The sequence below is a fragment of the Marmota monax genome, unplaced genomic scaffold, assembly GCF_021218885.2.
Source record: "Marmota monax isolate L192 unplaced genomic scaffold, Marmota_monax_Labrador192_F-V1.1 WCK01_AAM20220418_F8-fsc00009, whole genome shotgun sequence".
Lineage (NCBI taxonomy): Eukaryota > Metazoa > Chordata > Mammalia > Rodentia > Sciuridae > Marmota > Marmota monax.
This window is the reverse complement of record NW_026694710.1, coordinates 9,209,834-9,232,182: the sequence shown is the minus strand read 5'-3', so window position 1 is coordinate 9,232,182 and position 22,349 is coordinate 9,209,834. Positions and strand designations below refer to the sequence as shown.

At 33.7% G+C, this 22,349-nt stretch overlaps 1 protein-coding gene across 3 annotated transcripts in view; it reads left to right on the top strand.

Annotated features, from left to right (window-relative positions):
* The window catches only part of Tbc1d19 (TBC1 domain family member 19), a 129,631-nt gene that overhangs the window by 99,145 nt on the left and 8,137 nt on the right, over window positions 1-22,349 (top strand). For 2 of the 3 annotated variants that reach the window (XM_046423790.2, XM_046423792.2), the window contains 3 exons: window positions 11,439-11,471; window positions 15,501-15,610; window positions 17,791-17,882. In XM_046423790.2, coding sequence (XP_046279746.1) covers window positions 11,439-11,471; window positions 15,501-15,610; window positions 17,791-17,882 — 235 coding nt within the window. The remainder of the gene's footprint in view (window positions 1-11,438; window positions 11,472-15,500; window positions 15,611-17,790; window positions 17,883-22,349) is intronic. The other variant, XM_046423791.2, reaches the window with a different exon arrangement.

The following is a 22,349-nucleotide window of genomic DNA, read 5'->3' as shown; positions in this document are numbered from 1 at the left end:
TTTAATTCTATACAATATTTTCTTCTCTTGGGTTGTTTTAGAAGCTACCAGAATTAAGGACTCCTTTCTCTAGGCAATGATTCTTAAGTTGCAGAACAAGAAAAGACAAAGACAGTCTACTGTCCCTTTTTTCTTTACCTTAGGCAATACTAAGCAACATTTTTACCCAGTTTGTTTTCTAACCCCTGCCAATGATAATATTACTGTGAAATCCCAAGGACACCTCTACCACTACCACCATGCAAACCAGCCTGTCTTTCTTAGTCTCCACAGGGAAACACGGGTTTGTTTGTAGCTCTCTGGCATACTCAGTCCTTGACAAGATGTGTGGTTAGAGTGGGCAGAGATTTTTGTACCACCAACACCACACCCACACTTGAGATTACCTTCTTTAGGATTGAAAGGACAGGCCATAGTGCATCAGGCATTTCTCACTTCATTTGAGGATTCAAATGACTCTTTCTCTAATAAATTCATTAAACAACTGGTAAGGAACATTTCTGAGAGATCTCACAGAAATTTTAAAGCTTTTCATGTTTGTTGTTGTACATGTTGTACCAGTTATTCAATATGTATGAATAGTCTTTATTCATTTGATAAATATTCAGCCCTCTTGTGGCTCATGACTGTAAGTAAGTGATCCACAGCAGACACAAATAAAGTACTTGCTGCTAAGGAGCTTACATGCTAGTAAAGGAGACATATGAGGGTAGGGGGAGAATAATTTTAGACAGTGATAAGTAAACAATGAAAGAAAAATGGAAATTATAGGAAGTTAGGGAGAGCGTGGCTATTTTAGATAAGGTAGACAGGAAAGGCACCTCTGAGGAGATGGAATAGAACAAAGACCAGCAGGTACAGAGTGAGCCCTACAGAGAAGCAGAAGAAGAGTGTGTCTGAGGGTCAAAGGTAGGAACAAGCTAATGGTTTGAAGAGCACCAAGATGGCCAGTGAATGATAATGAGCAGATACAAGTAATGTAGGAGAAATAGACAGGGACCAGGCTAAAAAGACAGGTCAGATAAGAAGACAGTTGATTTAAAGGACAATGTCTGTTAGTTTCTTTTCCCCACCCCATTGGGGATAATCTATAATTTCTTGTTTCTTTTTATGTCTACTAATTTGTTTCATTATTGAAAATTGGCTACTTTTTTAATATATGGCTGTTTCTATTTTTTTCTTTCCACATCTTTATTGGTGCATTATAGTTGTACATAATGATGGGATTTATTATTGCATATTCACATATGTACATAACATAACAATATAATTTGGACAATATTACTCCCCAGCATTTTCCCTCCCCCTCTTCTTCCACCCCCTGGTCCCTTTCCTTTATGGTCTCAATTTGAAAATGGGCTGTCTTGACTGTTATAATGTAATAACTCTGGACGTCAGATTCTCTCTCCACCCCAGAATTCATTATTATTTTATTTTTATAGTTGTTTATTTAATGACTTTTTTCAACTATTTGTATAAAAAGATTGTCTTGTATGCCCACTGAAGTCTCTGCTCCATTAGTTTAATTGTCAGCTAGTGATTTGACAGAGATTCCTTAAACATCTACAACCAAAATATCAAAATAAACACATTCTCTCAGACTTTGAACATCATCTTGGAATGGATCACTTCTTCAAGGCTTACCCAGGCCATTTACAACTGTACCTTAGCCTTCACTTCTTCCTTGCACAGGGCCTGAAAGTCAGAAGGAGGTGAAAGCCTAAGGGCATCTCAGGGCTTTTCTAGATCCCCCCAGGAGCTTTTACTTATTCTCTCCTTCCCCATCCTCTGCATTCCATTGCTTTTTAGTCTGTCTAGTACTTGCCCCGTCTCTTATTCCTTATAACCAGGGGTATTGAGGGTGAGAGAAAATCTAGTGTTTGCCTTTGTGTTTACACTCTTGACAAATGATGCCTGGCAAGCCACTTGTATACTAAGAAAGCTCTGATATTAGGCAGGTGAAACAAAGGCAAATCTGAGACAGTTCCTCAGGTAGCTTCTAAACAGGTCAAAACACACAAACACAAATTTTTGATACAAGATCTGTATTGTTCCCTCCTGCACCAGCAAGTTACACTTGGAATGTGGTATGCTGTTTTATGAATGCTGCCAAGCTGGAGTGCAGGGGATAGAAGGCAGGTAAATTAAAATGCTAAAATACTATCTTACTAAATTTATTTTTTCATTAAGCATTCCCTTGGTTGTTGTAAGTTTTTTTTTTTTTTACTAGATTCCAAAGTTTTAAAAAGTTGATTTTAATATTCTTGCTAGCTTAACCATTGCTTTGGTGGAGGGTCAGAGTTTAGGAGTTCCCTATTCCACTCTTCTAGTGATGGCTCTCCTCTGATTCCTCATTAATACTTTTAAAAAGATCATCCTGACTAGTATGTAGAAAAAAAAGTGTCCCTTGAATGTAAGCTTCAAGAGAACAAAGACTTTAATTTTCATAAGCAACATAGCCAGCATTTAGAATTATGCATGGCCTAAAGTCTGTTCTCAGCTAACACTGAGTGGGCAAATGAATTGAGGGAATGAATGCAGGAATGAACACAGAATACAGAAGAATTCAAACAGAAATGATTAGAATTTTCTTAAACTTATAGGAAAAATAACAGATAAGTCTGCCTGAGAGTTAAATGATTTTTTAAAAAATCATAATTTGCTAATACCATTTGTTTCCTGCAAGGTAGGAAAAACAAGTAATTGCTAGAGAACACTAGTTAGGGAAGTTTCAGCACTCTAGAACAGTGATTTGTCAGTTAGGGGCCGTTACCCCTATACACACACACACACACACACACACACACACACCACACAAGGGAATATCTGAAGACTTGTCACAATGGGTAGGAGGTGGGGTGGATGCTGTTAAACATCCTACAGCACACAGGATAACCCCCCCAGAACAAAGATTGGGAAAGGATCTTAGAAGAAATAATGAATCTTAAATGTCTTTGATAAGTAGCAGTGTACTACGTTAATTAACTAACTTGAAAATATCTCATAATCCAAAATCCATTTGAAGTATAAATTTAGATATAAATTGAAGACCTCATTAAAATTTTATTTCAAATATGACTTTTAAATTGGTATTTAAATATGGTCCTATTCTGATGTTTTATAAAATTGTAACTATTGAAATAAAGTAACAGTTATAACCTGGGAATTTTAATTCAGAAAGGCAATGGAAATAGCTAGAAAACTATCCATTATTTTCATTTTTAATTTTACAGACCTGTTGGTTATATATGGAATGAGAATAAACGGAGGAAATGATCATTTCAACAAATGAATTAAATAAACTGTCCTAAGTAATCCCAAATGAAAGAGTGTAATAGTTTGCTTTCAGCTGGGATGAAGTTGAAGTGTATCAGATGTGAGTTATAAAATCAGTGAGGAAAGGAAAGGAAAATATTTAGTAAGTGCAAAGCATATTAATATTTGGGGTATTTTCTGAGTCATATTTGCTATTTTTATCTCATCTACTTCAAGATTTATTTTTGTTGACAATGTTTACCATTCTGAGCTTTGTCAAGCCCCACTAAATCATCTTCTTATGTATATTGAATATAATACCAGTTCATATGTTAGACCTTCTTCATATGCATAAGGGAAGACAACGATCTTAAAACAATTACTCATAGCATGCTCCTAAAACTTTAAGGCCAGATACAAGAATTGTTCCCAGCATGCTGATGCCTGTTGGGTGTACTCTTGGATGATAGCCAGGTGAATGAAACTTGACCTTTGAGAAGCTGAAGTGATGAGAGGCAAGGGAAAGGACTTTGAAAAAACTGGCCAAGAACATGATAACCTCTTAGATCAAAGAAACGTCCTAGGTGGTATGTGCCCTAGGGTGTTAATGGATTCCTCACTGCTTCTTAGGCCTCTTGCTTTTGTTTGCCAGAATTTGATTTTGTTCCTCTTCAACAAAGTAGACGATGTAGGCTTTTTTGGAGCCATATGCCCTGGTTAATCTTGGCTAAGCTAAAGTGCACTCTTATCTAATTCAGACAAAAAGAGAAATAGGTTTCTTAGGTTTAAATTCATAATTAAATGTGGTACTCTCCATTCTGAGAGCATAAAATAGCTAGGGGTTAATGAGCATTTGTGGTACACTAAACATCATACTGGTACATTTTAAATACATTAATTTATATGTGTTTCATTGCAACTCAGTGAAGTCACTCTTGTTTATCTCCATTTTCAGAAATAAAAATAGGAATTGAGAGAGAATTGGTAATTTCCCAAAATCAAAAAAATTAAAACTCATGTCTGTGTGACAGCATTGATCATTTAGCCTTTCAACACTGAGTTATTGGAGCCTCCTTCCTTTTCTGTATCTTATGTATTCATAAATGAATTTTATATTTTAATATTTTATTTGTAATTCTCTATAATACTTATAAATGCTCAAATTCCCATTACTAACAATATATATTGAGCTGAGTATCTCATTTGTAGAAGATACTATGTTGGATGCTGAAGATAATACACAGAATGATATGTGGGTCTTAACTTCAAATAGCTTTTAACCTAGTTGCTTATAGAGCAACTATGGATTCCAGAACTTGGGGGAAAGGTAGTAAAAGAATGATTAACCATGAGTAATATTGTTTAATTGGTGCTTTATACATACAGTAGGATTTATTATGTAATGTTCATACATGCTCATAATTTGATCAGTCTCTTTCCTGAGTGCCTTTCCTTTCTCTCCCTTCCTCCCTCACCCTGATCCACTTGTTCTACTCTACTAATCCCCCTTTTATTATTTTTATTATTTTAGTTACTTCATTATAATTATGTATATAAGCAAAATTCAATGTAGTATGTTCATTCAAGTATAATTTGGTAGATTTCATTTCCCAGTACTTCCCCATAACTCTCTCTCTCCCTCTTGATCTCCTTCCTTTGCTCCATTGGTCTTCCTTCTGTTTTCATGAAAACCCTTTGTATTTTGTAATTTCTTTTATTTTCTCTCTCTCTAGCTTCCACGCATGAGAGAGAACATTCAATCCTTGCTTGGCCTTGTGAATCTGACATTTCATTTAGCATGATGTCCTCCAGTTCCATCCATTTACCAGCAAATGATATGCTTTCATTCTTTATGACTGAATAAAACTCCATTGTGTATGTTTTTTGTGTGCATGCGCCACATTGTCTTTATCCATTCATTTGCCAGCAGACATCTAGGCTGGTTCCATAACTTAAATATTGTGAGTTGTGCTGATATAAACATCAGTATTGCCACTATAATATGCTGATTATAGTTCTTCTGGAAGACGAGGAATGGGATAATTGGGTTATGTGGTGGTTTCATTCCTAGTCTTTTGAAGAGTCTCCTTACCACTTTCTAAAGTGGTTGTACCAATTTGCAGACTTACCAACAATATATAAGTGTATAAGTATACAATTTTCCCTACATCCTCACTAGGATTTGTTGTTTGTATTCTTGGTGATTGCCATTCTAATTGGAGTGAGATGAAATATCATTGTAATTTTGATTTGCATCTCTCTGCTTGCTAAGGATGTTGAATATTTTTATATATTTGTTGACCATTTGTATTTCTTGTTTTGAGAAGTATCTGTATTGATTGGTTTATATATAAAGAACTCAATTTTGATTATGTGCTCAATCTATAACTAGTAAAGAAGATAAACTGAAATAGCAAATGCAGAAGTTCAGAAATGATGGTTGTTCACAGGGAGAAAAAAGACTCAATCAAAGACATAAAGAGCTAAAGAGACTTGAAGAAGAAAGATGACATTTGAGTTCTCTTCCTAGGTGCCCCCAAATCCGGGATTGATGCTTGTGATGTCATTAGAAAAGCATACTGGCCTTCAGTGTTATTCTAATCTGGTTTTAATTTTCAGTTTCTAAAGAACAGAGTACCTTAAAATTGGTGAAAAAATAATCTTCCCATTGGAAGATCTTTATATGTACAATTTTTTTCAAGTCTCACAATTTTTTTGGATTTATTTTAGACATAACTCGCGTGAATTTTAGTTAGTTTATGCTTCAGAGACAGTCTTGCGCATCAGACAGATAATTGAAGCTCTGGGGTTTGGTTCCTAAGGTCACCCAGCTGGTTTGTGTTAAACCCACAGTGGGGTTCTAATCTTCTGATTAAAGACAGTACTTTTCTTGCTTCTCTGTTCATAATTATTTACCTATTCCCCATTCATTCATTTAGAAAACATATATTCATCATCAGTATGTGTATAGCACTACAAGATGTATACAGATAAATAAAACACATTTCCAACATCTGAACAATCTGCTAACCAGCTAATTATAACAAAATATGGTGAAATAGTAGTGTTGGAATTATGAACAAAGTGGCAGAAAACCCAAAAGATGAACATGTAATTATGATTATGAGATCAGAAAATGTTTCTTTGGGGTTATAACTCCTTGGTAAGGTTCTGATAGAATGGATAGTATCTAGAATTATCAAGCTCAAAGCTACCAAAGTACAAAAAGTGCATGATGAGGTCTGGTGATGACAAATCATCTAGTGTGGCTATAACACACCGGGTATGGAATCTGGAGGGAATGGCAAAGGGAAAGTAGGTGCATCTCAGGTTTCAGGACACGATTGTAAGTGTTTAGGCCAGGTCAAAGGTTTTGAATTGCACCCTGTAGTCATTTTGCCAATACTACAGGGCCATAATGTGAATTCCATAAATAGAGGGACAATGACATGTTCATTTTAATATCTCCAGAGGCTGAAGAGTAGATTTTTATATATTGGCTAATTTAATGAGTAGGAACTCAGTGAATATTTGATTGATAGATGAATAATCAGAAGTAAATAATGGACATAGAGGTCTTTTTCATGGTTCATCAATATTTTCATAAGGTAATTTGAACCATTTCAAAAGTTGCTTTGGGAGCTAAGGGTTTGGAGGAAAGAATACCAATCAGGAGGTTCTTACAGGATGATAGAAAAGATTTCATCAGAACCTGATTGATTATAGGACCTTTAAGTAGGTAAGGAAATAAATGGCTGAGAATGGTAGAGGTAGATGCTCTAGGGCTTCATATATTCATTCTGCAAGCATTTAATGAGTACCTGTTATATTTCTGAGCACTGTTTACCTCTGGGGATAGAGATAAGTGAGAAATATTTCCTGTGCTCAAAGGATTTATTCTGTTGGTAAAGAGAAAAATAAAAACTGATTATAGGGCAGTAAGATAAGGGCAGGAAACTAACATGTTAAGTACTGACTTTGTATCATAAAGGCCAGGGGCTGGGGTTGTGGCTCTGCAGTAGAGCATTCGCCTAGCATGTGTGAGGCCCTGGGTTCGATCCTCAGCACCACATAAAAATAAGTAAAATAAAGGTATTGTGTCCAACTACAATTGAAAAATAAACATTAAAAAATAAATAAATAAAGGCCAACCTATCATGTCTAAGTATTTAAAAGCTATAGTCAGATTAATAAACTGTTAGTCTACTACATTTTCTTGCCTTAATACATATACCTTCATAACAACCTGGAAGGCCAGGTTCAAATTCAGAATTCTCAGACTCATCAGCTGTTCCTAGCCCATAGTGTCCCACCCCCTTTTCATCTTGTACAGGTTTCATGCTTCCACAAACAGCCACCCTTTTGTCACCTCTGTGTCCTGGAGTATACACCCATCAGTAGGGTAACTCTACCAAAAAAGGCCTGGGAATTTCTGGGCCTGGGATGTGCTCTATAAGGGAAGATATGGACTCGGAGATAGGAAGAGCTAGAGGAGGGCCAGAGCAGGACCCTTGGCCCAGTCCTAACTTCCTTTGTCTAAGAGCAGTTTGAGATGAGAAAATGGGTTAAGAAACTTACCCACATGTCTCCAGCACAAAGTAGCCGAGCCAGAATTGCACAGCATCTTGAGCACACCAGGGCGGTACCTCAGCCAGGCCAGTCAGCTGAAACACAAGTGCTCCTGAACTCATTGCCTGCAGTGAGGAGCAGGAGACTTTCTAGGAGGGAAAGAGTCAGAGAGATGTTTCTAGGAGGAATATGTTGAAAATCTTGAAGGGGTGAATCAGGGACAGGGCTGGAAGTGGAGAATATTGTCTATAGTCCTTGTCCTGCACACAGAGACAGGAAGGGTAACAATCAATTTAGGAGAGTTAGAGGTGCGTTTATGGGGTACGGAGGAAGAATAAAGCTGCTGACATTAGAGTTAAGCACCCAAGAACCAAAAGGGGGCATATGACATTTTGGTGACAGGGCTAAGGGATGAGTCCAGAGTAGAAATGCCTCAAAGTTTTCTCCCCTGAAAAACGAGGGAGGTGGCAAGTCATTTATAGAAATAGGGTCTCTGGAAGGAGGCTCAGAATACTGGGCTTTTAAAATTTGGATTATATGTTAATGATGAGAATACTGACAGAAAGGGAATGAAAGTAAGTCTGATGGAAGGTAGCTATGCTTAAAGAATGGACAGGAGAGATAATTAGTCAAAAACAAAAAAAACGAACAGAAGTTTCTCAGTGATAAAGAGCCTGATTTGCGTAATGTCACCAGTGCTATGGTATGGTTAAGTTTGAGAAGGAACTTTCAGTTCCTGTGAGGCCATTAAATACAATGCTCAAGGAAAGGAGACCTCTACATTTAGCAATAAATAAGAAGTTAGGACCACAGAGATGGAAAATTGTTTGAAAGCATTTCCTGGTATATGAGGAAGTATAGGGAGTGAATAGAACTAGTTTTCTTTTTTAAAAAATTAAGTTGGCTTCAAAGGAAGAAGAGAGATTATACATTTGTTTGACAAAAAGGGTCTGGGAAGAAAATGGACGTTTGATGATGAGTATGATCATAATGTGAAGATATTTATAATATTCTTGGATGAAATTTTGCAGTGATATATGAGAAGAGAGAGATAAATATTTTGATAGAACTTACCCATCCATTTCTAAAGACAGACCCCACCATTGTCCATCTCAAGATTAGATATGTTCTATAAACATCCCTGTCTATGACAATCATCACAAGAAGCCCAGGGCTTCCAGGTCACCCCTTATCTAGTGAGTCTCACCTCCCAGTCTTCAGTGCTCTTTTACAGTGAGGCCTGCTCTTCTCCTCCCTAGCTTGGACCTCTCATCGTCTCTCTTTCCTCCATTATTTTTCTTTGTAGCATTTAAAACTATCTGGCATGTACTCACTTATTTTATGATGACTTTCCTTTCCATAATAAAATGTCAGCTCCAGTACTTAGTTAGAATAGTGTTCAATACATATTTGTTGAACAATGCATAGAGAAGGAGTTGGGAATAATTGATGGAGCAGGATTCCAAAGCAGGTATTGGCAAATGTTTTTAACAACCTGCCAAATGGTAAGTCTTTTAAATCTTGCTGGCCACAGTCTCTGTTCCATATTATTCTTTGTTTTATAAATAATCCTTTAAAAAATGTATAAGTCATTCTTAACTCACAGACCATACATAAACAAGCTGCTCAGTGACCTTAGCTTACCAACAGTTGTTAAAGTCAAGGAAACAGGATTCAAAGCACAGGTAAAGATAATAGCTCTGAAAATGAAAAGGGATGTGTCTTGCTCTGAGAATAAAAGTGAGAAAAAATGAAATATAAAGAGCAGACCAAAAGAATTCATGTCAGTGACAGCCTTCTCATACAGAAAAAGTAAGGTCTGCTTGCAAAGTGGGAAAGTTCTAAAAGAATATGTTGGCAAATCAAATAGAGATCAATAAGACAATTGATAAGCACCACAGGATTCAGCCAAAGTTAGACAATATAAATCTGTGCAGTGTGCTATAAAACTGAGGGGAGATGGGAAAAGTTAGGTCCCAAGAATTTTTGGTTGTGATGTAAACAAACTTCTGAAGCTGGCCTGGCATACTAGTTAAGAAAAAAAAAATTAGATTTCTCTTATGTTATTTTTTAATTTAAATATTTCTAGAAACAAAGAAAAGTGAACTACTGTATGAGTGTTAATACCAACAATTAACATTTATTACAGGCCTAAGCTATTTATTAATGACTAAGCAATGGTCATTATCTCATTAATCATCCTAAGTAGGTTCTAGTTATCTCTGATTTGCAAATAAGGGAGCTGAAGCTTAGAAAAACTTACCCAAAGGCACACAGAGCTCTTAAGTGACAGTCAGATGAAGCCAACCAAGTTTGGCTGATGTCCAGTCATGCTCTTCATTAATTGCAGTATGGTGCTGATTAGTGAACTGATATCAACATGGCAGGAGGTTTCTGGTAACAATTATAGTTCTCACCCTGTCTTAGTCAGCATTTTTATATTGTCTTAGATGAGGACATAGATAGTGCATGTATCAAATTTTCCAGTAATGTGAAATCAGGAAGAATAGGAACACATTAGATAACAGTCATGAGAATCCAGAATTATCTCCAATTAGAATGGTTCGCCAAAGAAAAATTTAGCAGAGATAAGAATGTAATCCTTTACTTAGGTCCAGAAACCACTTCCCAAATGTACTGTCTTAGCTGTGGGGTATGTAGGAAGAAAAATGCCAAGAGGTTTTAGGCATTCCCGTTAAGGTCTATGATTAACTATGGCTTGCCCAGAGAAAATTAGATAGGAAGCTATTTAAGACCACTTCATCTGAGGAGTAATTAAAGAAACTCATGAAGTCTTAGAGCTAAAAGCTTCTACGGTGATGGGGCTAGAGAGAGAGCAAATGTTTCTGAAAGTTTCATCTACTTTAGAAGATAAATTAGACTTGGTCTGTGTGACCTTTGTGGTCAGAACTAGGAATAAGAAATAGGCATTACCGGAAGCCAGAGTTTGACTTGGCATGAGAAATAATTCTCCCCAGATTAACCGGTGCAAAATTATACTCATGGCATTGGGAGTTAATGCATCCCCTATTGCTGGACATGTTTTCAACTGAGACTGAACTATCATTTCTTAGAACTTACTCTAGATGACCTGCCAACACCAAGTCTTTGTCTCTAAATGTGTCAAATGAATAAAACAATTCTATACCATTTTTCAAAAAAGTAAACTCATCTTTCTTCTGTACTGTTTGCAACTGATTTACTGCAGTGTTAGATGTATAGTGATGTATGTTACAGAAATACTGTTTTGAACCTAGTCTGTACAGATTCTGATTTTTCACTTGTAATATGACAAGATGTTTAGCACACTGAGTTACTCTTTGAGTATTTCTCTGAAAAGGATGTGTACTTTACTTGTAATTCTTGCCAAAGATTATACTGAATTTGTACTATTTTCCTGCCAATATTTCTTCTAAACCATCTCCCATATATAATTTGTAGTAAATTCCCTAAATATTCATGGTGTTTTCTGTAATGTTTTTCAAGAAGAGCCTTGAAAACCTTATTTCTAGTCTAAACCCCTAATTCTATTTGTGGTTTTAATTCTTTAAAGTTTATCTAATAAACAGAGTTATACTACTTATTGAAAAGAAATACTTTTTTAAACTTTTTAGGTGTCATCCCTTTTCATGGATTTTCCATGTATGGTAAGTTGGGCTTTAAAATATTCATTGTTGGAAATTTATGTATAAATAGCTATAAAATATGCATCATTTTTAAAATGAAAAAATAAAGATAACACTGTATATTATATCATCACACACTTAACAAATTATTATGAGCATTTCTAAACATTGAATTTAGTATTTGTTTATCTGTCCAATTTTTAAAAATCAAAAATAATAGGTCATTGTAATTGTTTAGTTGATGATTGTTGCATAGATTAGAAATAGAATACTCTTAAGTTTTTTTTTTCTGAGGTTTACCATCTGATTCTAACCCAGTGAAACAGAGACACACATTGTTAATTCTAATAGGTATAAAATCAGTTTGCTTAAATTCCTGAACTAATTCTTATATGAGTCTTAAAAAAAAAAAGAAGAAGAAGAAGAAGAATAGGTCAGAAAGAATCTGAAGGGAGGAACAATACTGAATTTGAGCTCATGATTTCTCCAGATTACTGGTGTGCACAGCAACAATGACATTGGAGCATTTGGTCATCCTCTGGAAAAGGCATGTGCAGGAGTGAGAACATTGAGTGCCTCATGGGCCCCACTTGCACTGAGTGAGAAATGCAAGAAGCTTAACAAAGAGTAGGAAAAGAAGGGATGCTCTACACTAAAATCATTTGATTTTAATATGTTCATGTATCACACATAAACTTGTTATTGTCCCCTTTATCTCTATCCCTTCCCTTTAGAATAAACAGAAGTACTTAAATGTTTTACCTTTGTAAAAAGAATCAGCAATAAATTAGCACTTTTCTTTTTATAAAAGCACCTTCATGTTTCCATCAGACAGTCAAGGTGAATGACATAAAACTTTTTAACAACTTACAATGAAAAGAATACTGAACAAAATTTTATAACATAGTATCCTTCCCACATATTTTTTATAAATATGAAAAATCTAAAATAGAAAAGCTACAAAGCTTGAGAGTACAACTTTTTTTACCTCTAATAATAACAAATATTCGCCTTTTATCCTTTTTTAATAATTCTAACTGCAGGGATTTTCCAAGTAAATAGTTTTTAGGCGTACTTGAGTGATTTGACAATACTTGATGCTGCATAAGTTTAAATTTTCTAGCAATTGTCAGTGCTCAAAATATATCATGGAGGGCTAAGGATATAGCTCAGTGGTAGAACACTTGCTAGTGTGCACAGGCCCTGTGTTCAAGACCCAGAACCACAAAATTAAAACAAACAAACAAAAAACAAAAACTAAGCCAGGCTTGGTGGCCCAGGTCTGTAATACCAGCTATGCAAGATGCTAAGGGAAGAGGATCCCAAGTTCGATGCCAATCTGGGCAACTTCAAGAGACCCTGTATTAAAATAAAATTTTAAAAGGAATGGGAATGAGCCTCCAGTACCACAAAAAGAATGTGTTTTTTTGTTTTGTTTTGTTTTAATCCTTGGAGTTAGGATCTGACTTTTCACTTTCATGGTCATTTAAATAGGCTAAGGAGAAAACATGAGCTAAGGAAATAGATGGTGCAAAATGTTTGTGTAGGTTTATGTGCACCATTTTAGAAAATTGTTTTAAGCAACTACAGATACTAAATAGCATCTAGTCATTTAAAATGAGTATCTAGAATAATCATAGATCATCCCTAAGAAACTCAAGTTAATACTTCACCACTTTGCTTTTAGTTTCTGTTTTTTGTTTTACTTTTTAGTTATGCTACTTAAATTTTCAAAAATTTATTCAAAACTTTTCTCTAATTTAAATTGCCTTCTGGCAGCAGAACACAACAGACACTAGTATGGCAATATGTAAATCAATGGATGTGTAACTGATGTAATTCTGCAATCTGTATATGCGGTAAAAATGGGAGCTCATAACCCACTTGAATCAAAGTGTGAAATATGATATATCAAGAACTATGTAATGTTTTGAACAGCCAACAATAAAAAATAAAAATAAAAAAATAAATTGCCTTCTGTTCTCCCATTTATATAGACTAGTATATATATAGACTAGTGTATATATATATACATATATATATATATATATATATATATTATTATTTCATAAATAAATTCCTACAATACAGTATTTAATTTGTTGAATAAACTAATAAGCTAAATTTATTTTTATGTAAGAGCCAAATAAGGAAAAATGCTTGAGATTAAAAAAATTAAATCATGTAGAAGATTTTTTACATATTATATATAATAGATTAAAGTTTTTCTATTTCATAGCTATATAAGGAAATTCAGCATAAACAATTGTGTTATCATGATTAATAATTAATTTTATTTTTTGTATCATAAATGTATTTTAGAAATGTGATTTTTTTAAAGTTTTTTCTTCATTCCTTCATTGGAAATGGTCACTAAAAATTTCTAAACTCATAAAATCTTCAGATTCAGCTTATAGATTTTTATGTATCAATTTATGTATAAATAGCTATAAAATATGCATCATTTTTAAAATGAAAATAAATTCTAAACTTTCACTTTGAATTTATATTAATGCCATGTATTTGTGCCACATTGCTTTCTCTTAGATTGTTATTGCAATTAGAACATGAATTATTCTTTTAAAATGTGTGGAATACCCTTATTTGGGCAACTTCAATAAGTGTCCACTTATTTTGATAAGTTTTTAAAGTTAGTTTTTTAATGGTAAGACATGCCTGTCTTCTTAAACTTTATATGTCTCTCTACAAAATATATATTACATGTTTTTCTATGTGTATGTATATAGTCATTTTTATATTTATTTAACTATCTCAAAATGTTTCTCTCTCGCCCTTCAGAAAATGTAAAATTTTTTTTGGCAATGATAGTTTTCAGTGACTTATTAATCATTAATACTGTATGTATTGCTCTTTATCTCAGATAATTGAATTTTTATACTTACAGACATTTAAAACAGTCTACCATTTTTCCTTTCATTTTGTCAAAAAGAAGAGATCTAAATCAGCTCCCTGATATCCTGGCTTACTTAATGCCCACTGCCTTCTGGGGTGTACCTGCACATTATAAAGTCTCAGAACTTCTAATTTGTTGAATTTATATCATTTAAATAACCCTAAAAGAAAGACATTTTTATCAAAATTAATATATAAGTAATGTAGTTTTGTCTCTCTACATAATAAATGTGTTTGTGCTACATAAAATTCATGAAGCTTGAAAAGAAGGCAAGTGTGACAATGTTTGTCAGCATAGAATAGTCCTGTGGTCAGGTCAGTCTCCCAGAGTAGCACTTTCCTGCTGTGGGATATCTGGTTGACTTGATCCACCTGTGTGTAATTGCCAAGAATTAGGTGCAGAAGAAAATGTACTTCAGTGTTCACTAGAGAAATAAGTTCTCTGGCAGAGCATTGTTGTAAGTCAATGAAAAGTGTCTTGCTCTACATAGAGATATGCTAATATAGATCAATAGTGTCAAAATATTACTCATAATCTTTATTTTCAAATTGTGTTAATTGAAGTCCTTGATTCTAAAAGATAGTCATATTTTAACTTGCCTGACTCAAAATTAAAAGCTTTGAAAAGTTGCTTAAGTCTTTTGTGGGACAAAGTAAAAATGAGTTGTCTAATTGTCACTTTCTTGTTACTTTAAAAAAAAAAAAAAAGGAGTTGCCAATGTGCTGTTGTAAATTCTAGGACAGTGGAGGCAATGGACGAAGACCCTGTCTCAAAATAGAAGGTCCTGGGGATGTAACTCAGTGGTGGAGCACACCTGGGTTCAATCCCCAATACTGTAAAAGAAAAAAAAAAAAGGACTGGACTTTATGCAGTTCTTGAATATTACTTTTAATTTTTAGTATCCTTATATAATTCTGTTCTGTCATTCTCAGCCTACTGTTAAAATGGGATAATAGTTTATAATTTAATGACTCCACTTTCACCTGTGCCAAAATGAAAAATCTAGATAATATTTTAAACTTGTTTATAAATGAATATGATTATTATAAAATTTTCATATTGTTTCATATTTCATGGGCTTATTTTAAAATTTTTAGTAGTTTGGAAGTATTATCAATTAATTTTTTTTCTTTCAGTTGCACCACTTTGTTTTCTATATCATGAACCTTACAAATTGTATCAGATATTCCGTGAGATGTATGTACGTTTTTTCTTCAGACTCCATTCCATCTCTTCTCATCCTTCTGTAAGTTCATAAAAAGTTTGATTCTTATCATACTCCAATCTGTTCTTTCCTTTAAGAAAAGCCTCCTACTCAAATTATAAAGCCAAATTATAAAGTTTGTGATTTCAAAGAACATATTTCTGTAGAATAAACAAAAGAGAAGAAAATCATATTTAAATATTTTTGGTAATAGGAAAAAGTTTCTTCTCAACTACATTTAATTTAATCTTTATATATTCAAAGAATAAACATAGAATATCTGCGTTACTATCCTTGACAAGGATGCCCACCTTCTTTGCTGATTTGCTCATCTGTGAAATGAGGTTAGTACTATATCATCCGTGGTGCTGTAGAGCAGTCTACAAAGCACGGAGGGTAGTTAAGACTTGGCTCATTGCAGGTATTCAGTAAGTAAATGGCTGCTGCTTTCATTGTTATAATTATAGTTATCATCATCTCTTCTTTTTTAATGAAAATCAAACATTTATTTGTGTCTTGTTTTTCAGTTTCTTATTAGACTACTTATCAATTACTGTGGTAGATAGATGTTTTCTTTGTATTTATTCATTGTAAAGCACCTTTGACCTCACTATGAGGGTCAAGGAAAAGCTTACCAGGAGTTGCATATTTTTATCTGTTTTATTTTCTGCTCCTTTCTGCTATCTTTCCCCCCTTCCTATAAACCTGAGTAAAGGCAGTGTTTATTTCATTCTGTTATGCTTTTCCCCAGCTTTGAATCCAGTTTGCCCTACCTGTGATTAACTTGACTGCCTCTCTAGAAGTATTCAATTGGAATATGTGTCAAGGCTACCATGTTTCTCCACAGAGACGATTGTGTTACTGCTGCTAATCAAATAACTGCTCTTTGTCCCCTTGCTCCCATTTTAAGACTATATCCCTATTGCACATTTCTTATATACAGTTTGTTCTCCTGCATTGCTAGTGAAACTTGTCAAGTAACAGAGTCACAGATAAACAAAGCACCACCAATTATCTTGGGCTTCTTCTTGGAGAATTGATTTAGTTATTACCTTACATTAATGGTTAATATAGAATAATCAGAAATGTTAATAATTAATATCAATAAGTCTGTTCTCTAATAGTTTTTTGTTAGAATCAGATTTTTTAACCTCATATTCTATGTCATGTAATGCTTCAGAGTTAAGAAAGAAAGAGAAAGAAAGAAAGAAAGAAAGAGAAAGAAAAAGAAAAAACTGACCCTCCAATTCATTCCATGGTGTTCTCCCTATGCAGAGCATGAAGCCTGACCCTGAGCAGCTCTGTATATCCCTTCTCTCTGTATGCTGGCCCTGAGGTGTCCCTTTTCAGCTAATTGATTAGGTCAGCCCTGCCCTACCCTTTGTTTATTCAGTGGAATAAAGACAGGCCGTCTTCTTTTCTGGCTTGCAGCCACACTGAACTATTTGGAGCCATGTCAACTTATTTCTTCAGAAATTCAAAAAGAGGATTAAAACTTCTTTACCAAGATCAACCCCAAGGAATGCTAAGCTGCACAAAAAGGTTTTATTCAGAGTTGTCAAATAATAAACACACTTGAAAAACCATCTGCTTAGTTACTTCTTGTACTTTACAAATAATGCTCTTTACAAAAAGTAGATTTTAGTTAAAAAAAACTTTATACTAAGTAATCAAACATTCTTGTTTGATAACTTCCTGATGCAAATTTCAAGCAGTCAGCACTCAGTCTTTTCAAAGAAGGAGTGAAAAGAACAGCAAATATTTTCCTGAGAGGGTGAGGCTGGAAAGAGAGAGACATGTGGAGAGAGTGAAGGATGTGGTCATAGCACCAGGAAAATACTTGGAAACTGGAATGAATTCAGAAAAAAAAAGAAATAATAATAATTTTGTTGGATGTTCATAATAATATGTAGCTTACAAAGTAGCAGGTTGTCTGTAAAGTGATGTTACCTTGGGCTCTCCGAGTATTACATAGGAGGTTAGTAGGGAGGCTGTTGTTAAAAGGAGAGTTCTTAGCATATCTATGAGTACACAAAGAGAGATAAAATATATCTTTAAATACACTGTTAGAGATCCATTAGTGCATTCCCTGTTTTTGACCTTTCAACAATATAAAGACTATTTCTGTTCATAGTGTCCTGTTTTCCATTTTGAGTAATGAGTTGGCATAGTTAATTTTTAAATACTAACCCGTTTCTCTTATGATTCATAATTATATCCAGGGTATTGTGTCACTCTGTTTGCTGTTTGAGACCCTTCTTCAAACATATCTCCCTCAACTCTTTTATCATCTACGTGAAATTGGGGCTCAACCGTGAGTATTATTCTCTCTTAACAAGAATAGATTCATAGGTGCCTTGCAACAGATGAATGGATAAAGAAAATGTGGCACATATATACAATGGAATATTACACATCCATATAAAAGACTTTATGGCATTTGTGAGTAAATGGATGGAATTGGAGACTATCATACTAAGTAAAATAAGCCAGTCCCAAAAAATCAAATACCAAATGTTCTCTCTGATATGTGGATACTAACACAAAATAAGCAGTCGGGGACAGGTACAAATTCATTGGATTAGACAAAGGGGAGTGAAGGGAAGAGGGGAGGGGAATAAGAAAGAGTAGAATGAATCAGATATAACTTTCCTATGTTCATAAAGGAATACACAACCAGTGAAACTCCATATCATGTACAACCACAAGAATGAGATCCTAATTAGAATAAGTTATACTCCATGTATGTATAATATATTAAAATACATTCTACTGTCAAGTGTATCTAAAAAGAAAAAAAATTAAATAAATAATAAAAATAAAAGTAACACAAGTATTAGAAAACAAAGAACCAAGTAAATTCTAATTCAGGGAATTAATGATATGCTTCTTTGACAACAACCTTATCTTCTTAAAAATCTCCTTATTTTGCCCCAGTTTTGTTTTTTGTTTTTGTTTTCTTGTGGGGCAGGGGGAACCAGAGATTAAACGCAGGGGGCTTAACCACTGAGCTACTTCTGCAGCCCTTTTTATTTTTTATTTTGAGACAGGATCTCACTGAGTTGCTCAGGGCCTCGATAAGTTGCTGAGGCTGGCTTTGAACTTGAAATCCTCCTGCCTCAGCCTCCCGAGCTACTGGGATTACAGGTGTGCACCACTACACCCTGCTTGCCTCAGTGTTTATTGGTAGTTTTCATGTATAATAGTATGTATGTTAATTAAATAGAAATATGGTTCTTAAGTTTCAGGAGCATAGGATTTCACTGTGGAGTTAATAAAAGCTACAAAGCAACCCTCACACACACACACAAACAAGAATAGTTTCACATCAGAAAGCTATTTTTTCATCATGGTAAAGCACTTGCAAATATATAGTAATTCTTCAGTAAAATCAAGCTAACAATTTTTATTATTATAAAATAATAATTATCAAGTAGTAATTGTAACTGCAATGTGCAAAAAATTCTTGAAAGAATTACTAAAATCCTAATAAAATCTTATTCATTAGGCTCTTTATCTCTGGTACAAGAATCACCAAAATGAACTAATTTCTATTCATAAGGAAAAATATTAGCCAAAACTGAAGCAAACATTTGTAGAAACAAATACAACCTGAGAAATGTGATAATGCTAAAATTAAGCCAGGATAGAATAAATTGATCAGAGAACATCCTATGAAAGTTCTACAGATTAAAGTCTTTTGTTAAAGGAAACCAAATTGTTTAACTACCTAATGGTTGTCCTATGATTTCTCCTTCTAGAAGTTTGAATTTTCTCCTCTGATCTCAGTATTAGTTATAGGTGAATAGCTCTGGACTTCAATATTATAGATTCTGTCTCTTTTTTTAAATATTTTTTTCAGTTGTAGATGCACACAATATCTTCATTTTTGATTTATTTATTCTTATGTGGTACTGAGGATTGAACCCAGTGCCTCACACATGCAAGGCAAGCGCTCGACTACTGAGCTACACCCCCAGTCCCTGGTTTTGTCTCTTTTTAAATACCATGTCTGAAGTTTTAAAATGATTTATCAGTGTTTTGTTCCTGTCTTCTCCTCTGAGCTACCATGTTTCTCTGTTAAAAAGACACCATTTGAAAAGAGCTTTACTCTGAGGCCACTGAAAGAGTTAAGGGGAAATAAAATAGTGTAGTATTTGTCTTCCCTACACTATGTTTTTTTCACTAAATTGAGCACATTTAGTTTATTGCTAAAAAACTAAAATTCTGGTATTTTTTCCTAGTCTAATTTATACACTTTAATCATTAAAAGGAACAAATTTCAATGACTTATGACAAACATTGACATTCTTATGGAGAAGGAAATATTAAAATTCCTATAGTCATAGTATAAATCAGTTTTTCAAAGGTTTTCATAATGAACTGATCCAATTGGAAGGTTTTTCATTTTGAGTTTAATTTCTTTAATAGCAATAGAACTAGTCAGGTTATTCATGTCTTCTTGAGTGAGCTTCTATAGTTTATGCATTTTATCTAAGTTATTATACTTATGCACATAATTAATCATAATATTCCCTAATTATTCTTACTTATGTTTTCATATCTGTAGAATCATTGCTGACTTCGCCTTTCTGATTGTTGAGATTAGTATTTGTTTCATCTCTCTCTTTTTCTTGATGATTCTGGCTAAAGATTTATTTAGTTTATTCATCTTTGGAAGAACCAGTTTAGGGCTATATTGATTTTTCTCTTGTTTCTCTTTTTCAATTTTGTTGATTTCTGCTATTTTATTTATTCCTTTATTCCTTATACTTGCTGTAGGCTTAATTTGCTCTTATCTTCCTACTTGTTTAAGTTGGTGTTTAGATCATTGGGACCTTTCAGCATTAATATTATAAATTTCTTATATAAGCATTAATATTATAAATTTCTTTCAAAGTATCACTTTACCCCACCTAATAAATTTTGATATGTTGTCTTTTCATTTTCATTCAATTCACAAATGCTTCTTAATTTCTCTTGTGACTTCCTCTTTAACCGTTGATTATATGGAAGAATATTGTTTAATTTCTAAATATTTGAAAAGAATAATATCTTTCTGTTACTGATTTATATTTTAGTTCTGTTACAGTTAGACAACATACTTCATATGATTTCAATTCTTCTAACTTTGTTGAAGTTTAGCATATACATCTTGGCAAATTTTCCATGTGTACTTGAAAAGAATTTTTCGTCCCACAAGTGTTGATGTTTTCTAAATGTCAATAAAACCAGGTTTGTTGATAATGTAGCACAAGTTTTCTGTGTACTTCTATACCCTCCTTAATAATTTTCTATCTACTTTTCCTATTGATTTTAATTGTGGATGTTGTCATCTTCTTTCACTGTTATATATGTTTTTACTTTACATAATTCAAAAGTCTGTCTTTAGAAGAACTGTGGTACTATTACTATCTTGTAGTGTCATTCTTTATTCCTAGTAATAAATTTACTTTACCTGATTAATATAGCCATTCTAACTTTCTTTTGATTAGAATTCTCATGATATATTTTTTCTTTCTTTAACTTTTAACCTATCAATTATCAAGGCCTTTATTTCTTAAGTGGATAGTATAATGTTATTGGTATGGAATGTACTATTTTGAGTTTTCTGTTTGTTCCATGTATCCTTTTTTTTTCTGCCTACTTTTGAAATTTGAGTAGTTTTTATTCAATTTTATTCTGCTATTGAATTATTATTTGTACTGTTTTTTAAAATTTGTTTTCAATAGGTACCATATGATTAAAGTATATATCTTTAAGTAATCATATAATACTTCAAATAACTCCAGGCCTGGATGGCTTCTTTAGCAAATTCTACTAAACATTACAGTAAGAAATAATTTTAATCCTTCTCTGCTTGCTATCAAGATCTTTTGTTCTCAGCAGTTTAATCATGATGTAGCCAGGCATGGACTTTTAAAATTTTTCCTGTTTAGGGTTTGTTGAGCTTCTTAAATCTATACATTTATGTCTTTTGACAAATTTGGGGAGTTTTCAACCATTAATCCTTCAATTTTTTTTCCTGTACCATACAAATTCTCCTTTTCTTCTGTGATTACAGTGACATAAATGTTAACTTTCGATGATGTCCCAAAGGTCCTCAAAGCTCTATTCATTATTTTTCAATACTTTTTCCTTTATGATTCAGATTAGACATTTCTCTGTTGACCTATACCCAAATTCATTCTTTCCTCAGACTTTCCCATTTTGCTATCAGATCTATCTAGTAATTTGGTTTTTTGTTTCTCTGGGGTTTTAGGGTTTGTTTGGTTGGTTGGTTGGGTTTAGGTTATTGTATTTTTTAGTCCTACAATTTTCATTTGGTTCTTCTTTATTAAAACTCATAGAACTATATATTTATAAGGGCACATTCTACTTAACATGAATTATACCCCAGTAAGCTTCATTTAAAAAAAAAAAAAAAAACAGATGTTCTGTTTTCTGTGTATCTATATGTTATATATGTGTGTGTGTGTGTAATACATTCAGAATTTTAGTGAAATGAAACTAGTTGAAGATAATAATTTATTTAGACTTAAAAGTCAAATGCAATTTTCAAGTATTAAGATATCTAGTGGCCAGGGCTGGGGATATGGCTCAAGTGGTAACGCACTCGCCTGGCATGCATGGGGCGCTGGGTTCGATCCTCAGCACCACATAAAATAAAGATGTTGTGTCCACCAAAAACTGAAAAATAAATATTAAAAAATTCTCTCTCTCTCTCTCTCTCTCTCTCTAAAAAAAAAAAAAAAAAAGGTATCTAGTGGCCAAAAGCTTC